Source organism: Ostrea edulis, chromosome 4 (genome assembly GCF_947568905.1).
Source record: "Ostrea edulis chromosome 4, xbOstEdul1.1, whole genome shotgun sequence".
Taxonomy (NCBI): domain Eukaryota; kingdom Metazoa; phylum Mollusca; class Bivalvia; order Ostreida; family Ostreidae; genus Ostrea; species Ostrea edulis.
The window spans coordinates 32,989,474-32,996,470 of NC_079167.1; the positions used below are offsets into that span (position 1 = coordinate 32,989,474).

General features: G+C 38.2%; 1 protein-coding gene across 1 annotated transcript in view; it reads left to right on the forward strand.

Moving 5' to 3' along the window:
* The first annotated feature begins 4,647 nt into the window (after positions 1-4,647).
* LOC125672066 (ATP synthase subunit d, mitochondrial-like) overlaps positions 4,648-6,997 on the forward strand; it is a 6,569-nt gene continuing 4,219 nt past the window's right edge. The window contains exons 1-2 of the mRNA XM_048908155.2: positions 4,648-4,878; positions 5,222-5,318. Of these exons, the coding sequence (XP_048764112.1) occupies positions 4,739-4,878; positions 5,222-5,318 (237 nt within the window). The 5' untranslated portion in view covers positions 4,648-4,738. The remainder of the gene's footprint in view (positions 4,879-5,221; positions 5,319-6,997) is intronic.

The window sequence follows — 6,997 nt, forward strand, 5'->3', positions numbered from 1 at the left end:
TCTCATCAATTGAATTAATGCGCGCATCAATTGAATTAATGAGAGCAATAATTGATTTAATGCGCGCATTAATTCAATTATTGCTCTCTTCAATTCAATTGATGAGAGCATCAATTGAATTAATGAGAGCAATAATAGATTTGATGCGCGCATTAATTCAATTACAGTGTATTGCTCTCTTCAATTCAATTGACGAGAGCATCAATTTCGTAGAAATATTGCTCGCAATAATTGATTTAGAGCTCGGTATAAATAATTTGATGATCTCTTTAATTCAATTGAAGATATCTTTAATTATTTACAATGCTTTTGTATAAGGAATTAATGCGCGCATCAATTCTTTTAAAGAGAACAACAGTTCAATTAAAGGGATCATTAATTCAATTGTGGATATGTTGAATTGAAGATATCTTTAATTATTTAGTTGCTCTCTCTAAAAGAATTATTGCTCTCTTCAAATGAATTAAAGATATTATTAATTCAATTGAAGAGAGCAATAATTGAATTAATGCGCGCATTAAATCCATTATTGCTCTCATCAAATGAATTAATGCGCGCATCAATTCAATTATTGCTCTCATCAATTGATTTAATGCACACGTTATATCAATTATTGCTCTCTTTAATTGAATTGTAGCGCGCGTCAATTCAATTGTTGATATCTAGGTCGAGGCCTCTGCTGGTGGACTGTTAGTCCCCGAGGGTCTCTACAGCCCAGTAGCTAAGTACTTCGTTACTAGCTTGAAAATACGGATGTATATTTAATTGCTGTTATAAAATTTAGAAATTCATTTCAAAATTAAGGATTATCTCCCTCATGCATAGCTCTTATCCTTGGACGAATTTGGCTCCACTTTTTTGGCACGCTGTTTTTGGCTATATTTAGCTCTAAAACTTCATAGTTATTTCGGATTTCAAACATTTCGGTTGAGCATCACTGAAGAGACATTATTTGTCGAAATGCGCATCTGGTGCATCAAAATTGGTACCGTATAAGTTTTACATCATTAATTCATTTGAAGAGATCATTAATTCAATTAAAGTGCGCATCAATTCAGCAGAATAATTAATGCTATCATCAATTCATTTAATGCACGCAATAATTCAGAATTGAAGATATCATTAATTATTTGAAGAGATCTTTAATTAAATTGTTGCACGCATCAAATGAATTGATGCTATCTTCAAATAATTGAAGATATCTTCAATTATTTGAGTTTATGTTAATTTGGCGCTCGATAGACGAATACTCCATCTGTGGACGCAAAGGTGTTGTAATTCGTGTTTGTTCCTGTGGAGGTTGTCACTGATGGTAATTCTGAGGTACTTGGCGCTCTTGCTGGTGCTCGGTGTCTTGTCGTGGATGTAACATAGCGTGTCTGTACTCCTTATCTTCCTAGTAATGTTGTAAATCACCTCGCATTTGTCCGGATTGAAGTGTATCTGCCAGTGGCGCTCCCATTCCTGGAAGTTGTTAAGCTCCTGTCGTCTGATGACGTCACTGTTCAGGAGGCAGTCATCAGCGAACAGCCTGGCGGTGTCCTTGAATTTGCTTGGCAGGTCGTTAATGTACACCACGAACAGAAACGGTCCAAGGACAGTTCCTTGAGGGTTCCAGGCTCCCCTGATGTTAAAGGTGCAATGTCAGATGAGATTGATCACTGTTCAGATGAGATTGATTGCTGTTCGTTGCCTTCACCTTTATGACATCTATTACGACCTTCTGTGTACGTTCTCCGGGGAAACTATCAAAGAACAAGTGAAGATAACGAACAGTGATCAATCTCATGAATAAAGAATACAAAATTAAGAGAAAGGCAAATACGGACCCCTGGACATACCAGAGATGGGCTCTATATCTTGATCAGGCAAATGGAGTACATGAAATCTGTAGTAAAATCCAACGCAACGTAGGGGTCATTACACCATATTGTGGTGTGGTTTGCGTAGAAGTCGTTGGTAGGGCACCTTGATGAACGCCTAGGAGAAAACAAGACTTCTTTAAGTCATGCTGGGAGTCAGTGAGGTTTTGTTGGCTTAATCGGATCAGACTGCGATGAGAAAGTTTGGTCGGTAGTTGGATGGTTTGCTACGCTTTCTAGAAGACTGGGGCCACAGTTGCCTTCCGCCAGTCGTCTGGTACGACACCTTGATCCACTGAGGCCTGGAAGATGAGAGTAAGTGATGGTGCTACCGCAGCTGACATCTCTAAGACATCGCGTCTGGACGAGTAGCCGTGTGTGGATTTAGACCTTGTAGGAGTTTGACCACGCCCTTCTCGGAAACATTGACTGGTGAAGCCGTGGGAGATAGGGGCTGTCGCCTAGGTTGGGGAAAGTTATTGACATATTCAGTGGTGATCAATGATAAAGACTTGAGTTGAAAAGCTCAGTCTTAGTCTTTGGGTCATTGTGACGGATCTCGTCTTCCATCAGGAAAGATACGTATAATTTACTAAGAAGTTTCTTGTTTCCTGTGTCGGTGTTAACCATATCTCTGATATAGGTATTTTAGGCAGTTTGCAGGCCTTTGCGAGATTTCCGCCATGTTTTATGGGGGACTTCTGGAACTCGGGTTCTCTGGCGGATGAGAGTAATTGTCCCCTATAATTTCGTCCCACACTAGCAGGCGCTGGCACTCCAGGGCGGGGTCGTGCCACTTCTCTCTCTAGAGTGGAACAACGTGATATTGTTAGATACATGACCTTCCTACACCCTAGTGGGTTCACTCGTTAGCTTGATCGGTAGAGCACTGAAATGTTGTACCAGAGTTCTCGAGTTCGATTTTCAGCAGAGACATATTGTCTTTGTTACGCAAGTTACAAAGTCCTGTATCAGAATTTAAGATGGAAGTTTAAGGATTGGGGTTTCACTTTTCATACAAAATATTTTGGGTGAATTAATATAGACTTTCTAAAGAATCTGTGTTCTGTTTGGAAAAATGCATCAATCAAAGTAACGGTTGGTTGGTTGTATATTGTATAACGTCCAACTCGAAAATCTTTCACAGATATGGAGACGTCGGTGAGGGGCTGCAAAATTTCGTCCTATGCTCGGCGCTTATGGCCTTTGAGCGGGGGGGGGGGGGGGGATCTTTATCGTGCCACACCTGCTGTGACACGGGACCTCGGTTTTTGTGGTCTCATCCGAAGGACCGCCCCATTTAGTCGCCTCTTACGACAAGCAATGGGTACTGAGGACCTATTCTAACCTGGATCACCACGGAAACCAAAATAATGAATTCACATTTGAATTCGTCTGTGTATCATGAATTATTTCGTGAACATTATAAAATTCAAACTATACATACCTAGGGTTATGAATATCTGGAAATATTAACTATAGGATAAAGCAGATACGGTAAACCATGAAGATTTAGTTTTATGATCAAACAGTCCATTCGCCACAAAATGTAGTCCTTTCCAAGCCCTTTCAAAAAATTGAATTGACCTACAAATTTCAAGTTCAACCCAAAGTAATAAAAAAAGCATATATAATGTGTCAAGAGGATTGATATTGCTACATAAATGTGGGAAAGTTAATTTGTGATGGAGAAACCGAAGTCATCCCGTTTGTCAGAAAGTAGCAGCAATAATGTAGCTCTCTCCGATTGTTTTTTTTGGGGGGGGGGGGGGGGGGGTCTCCCGTAAACATCGGAATAAAAACAAATGGAGAGGGTTACATTAATGCAGCTAGTGAGAAATTTGAATCATTAGTTTGCAATCCACACCTTAATCTCGGATGAGATTCGGCTTGGCTGAATATTTGGACTGATGCCTTCACCGAATCTCGGAATATAATTCATGTCTGGAAATTTACGTTCAGCTTCAGCCGGTGCACTTGGGTGACACTACTGTTCGCTTCAAATAAGTGATTTGATTGTTAAACTAACTTTCTATCACTATTGATTTTGCATTGTTTACCGTTTAGGTCACAGGGGCTCGGTTGTCAGATATAGAAGTTTTGTATTATTTTTTCCCGAATAATAAATTATATAAATAAAATCTACCACCAAAATCCGCCTTTTTTCGAGGTTTTAAAAAAGGTGTATCATGTGCAGCAAGAAATTTCTTCATTTTAATAGGAATTATTTTAATAAATGAAGGATAAAGCCAGGTTAGCTAATAAAGGACAACAATATATGCTCATGGGCAGTCCTACAGGCATAGGTTAAGGATATTGTCTACGACGAATTCCAGCATAATTTTTAGTATCAACTTCGGAGTACTTGTACGTAGACCAGGATGGCTCTTAACGAAGTAATTTTTGGACGACTGATTGCAATATTACTAAATGTTTAAAAAAAAAAAAAAAAAGGGGGGGGGGCAAATTAAAACTTTTCCCAGTCTGATTAAAACCAGCCCCCTTTCTCCTATCGTCCGATGGTTTAATCAGACTGACGACGATAGGAGAAGGGGGGCTGGTCTTAATCAGACTGAACTTTTCCCATCCAAGCTTGTACTTTTCCCGCCCAGAAAGGGAGAGGGGTTGAAGACCCAGAGATGACAAAAAAATAAATAATGGCCCTTTTGTTTAAGATGTTGAACGAAAAGGAGGGATACATGCAATCTCTGGAAGTCCTCTCAAAACCCGTCAGGCGTCACTACATTAAAGATACTATCGCATGGGCTTACGAACAAGTTGATTATACTTCTAGCAACAGCAAACCTTTTAGAGACCTTGACGTCCTCTCCTCCGTTTGCAAGTAGTGAACCTCGGAAAACCGAAGAACTCTCAAAATGAGGTTCTTTGAAATCCTCCGTTGCTCCAGAATATCAAAGTCAAGTATAAATATGTCAGAATTCATAAAAAGTTTTCCAGCAGATGTGGCACCAAAAGCCAAAGAGCTAGCCATGTTTAACCAAGGGTTGTCTGGATCGTAAGTACAGTATTTTTTTTATCGTGTTACGATTAAATGAATGTGTAAATTAGATTATCTATATTTTAGTAATGGTTTTTCAAATTCTAGAAAGCTTAATTACTTCTATGTGTAGACAGTGCTATCAATGAATAGTGACTGTATAGAACAACTTTAGAGAAAATTCGGGTTGATATGTGAATGTCAAAGGTGCAAGTGCTCCAGTCAAGGCTGCATGCTGAAACTTCGTAATCATATTTGAATATGCATCACTAGACAGTATATAAGTGCAACTTAAAGCATACTTATAGCTTCTGTGTCTGATTTTTTTTAGTAAATACTAAGTGCTTTTCTCCCCCAATAGGTTAACAACGAAGCCAGAAACCAAGCCTGCTGTGGACTTTGAGTACTACAGGAGTAAAATACCAGACAAAGCCTTCGTTGACAAACTAGAAAAATTTGTAAGTGTTTTTTAAAGATTGGTGTTTTGCTCATGTTACTGTAGTGCTACTTAAGCAAAGCAGATTGCACAAAACTAGGGTGCAAACCTTTAACTCTCCCCAATTAAATATTCTACTTACATAAGAGGGTCTTCAGAACTGCTTAGATTGCCTTTCACAATTTTGTACAAAATGAAAATTGATTGTTAATCTTAAGAAAACCAATGTAATGATTTTCTCAAATAAGGAACCTGTTACGACATTAGCTTGTTTTTATTTCAAACAATCAGTCATTTCTCTCGAGAATAAGTATTGTGGTATCATTTTTATGAATTGTGGAAAACTCAGATGCTAAACAACTTGATGATCATGCTCGAAAAGCTTTTTATGGCTTGAAACAGTCTTAACCTTTTCACAATATTGAATAATCTGAGTAATCTCTCTGTAAAAACTCTCCTTGAACTATATTCCTCACTTATAGAACCCATATCTCAGATTCTAGAATCAGTCTACTGAATTGTGACCATCTATCCTTTGAAAAAAATGCATCATATATATTTAAATATATGTTAGGTGTACAGGGGAAAGCTTCATATTTGGCAATCAGAAAACAGATCTAGCAGTTTTCTCTGTTTCCGAACTCTTATAGCTCTCTGTTTGATAAGAGACAAAATGGTCATAATACTGGACGTTACAAATGAAATCTCAAAGCAGCTGCACTATGGCAGATTTTCTTTTCATTGTTGGCTGCAAGGATATTAAACTGCCAAAGACAAATACATACCTTGAAAGATAAACTAAAGAAGAGTCATTAGACACTCCTAAATTAGGAACTGTTTACATACAGGTAACTCTTGATGGCTCGAACTTCCATCTCTCGAAGTTCTTGGTCTCTCAAAGTGAAATCATGGTCCCGATTTTTTTCTTTATATAACAAAGCAAATTTACTATTGATCTCTTGAACATTTAATCTCTCGAAGTGAAGTTGGGTCACGTAAAACACATTTCATTGTTTTTCACTCACGATTTTTTGAAGTGGTGGTAGCGTATACTCACCATTACCCAAGCGTGTAATAATTTCCGCTTGGATCTTACCTGGATTTTGTTGAATGCCGGAGGGGTAATTAGGTGTTAACAGCGTTGAAACATCGTCCCTGCTTCTTCGTAGAGGTGACACACTTGAGTATATAATTGGCTAATTGATCGGTTTACACCTTACACTTGTAAACTTATAATCTGATTATGCATTTCTTTATGTAATTTTGTGTCTTATGTAATTGTATGCCAGTGTGTTTGGTGACATCAATTGAATAATGAGAGTTTTGTAATGTTTTTTATCCCTTTTAGCTCACCTGAGCTGAAAGCTCGAGTGAGCTTTTCTGATAGCCTGTTGTGCCGTCTGTCCATCTCTCTGTAAACTTTTTTTTACATTTTCAACTTCCCCAGTACCACTGGACCAATTTCAACCAAACTTGGCAAAAAGCATCCTTGATGAAAGGCTTTCAAGTTTCTTCAAATGAAGAGTCATGCACCCTTCAAATGAGAGATAATCACAAATAAATGCAAAAATTGGGTGGGGTCATTTAAAAATCTTCCTCTAAAGAACAACTGGGCCAGAAAAGCTGAAATTTACACGAAAGCTTCCTGACATAGTGCAGATTCAAGTTTGTAAAAATCATGACCCCTGGGAGTAGGAATGG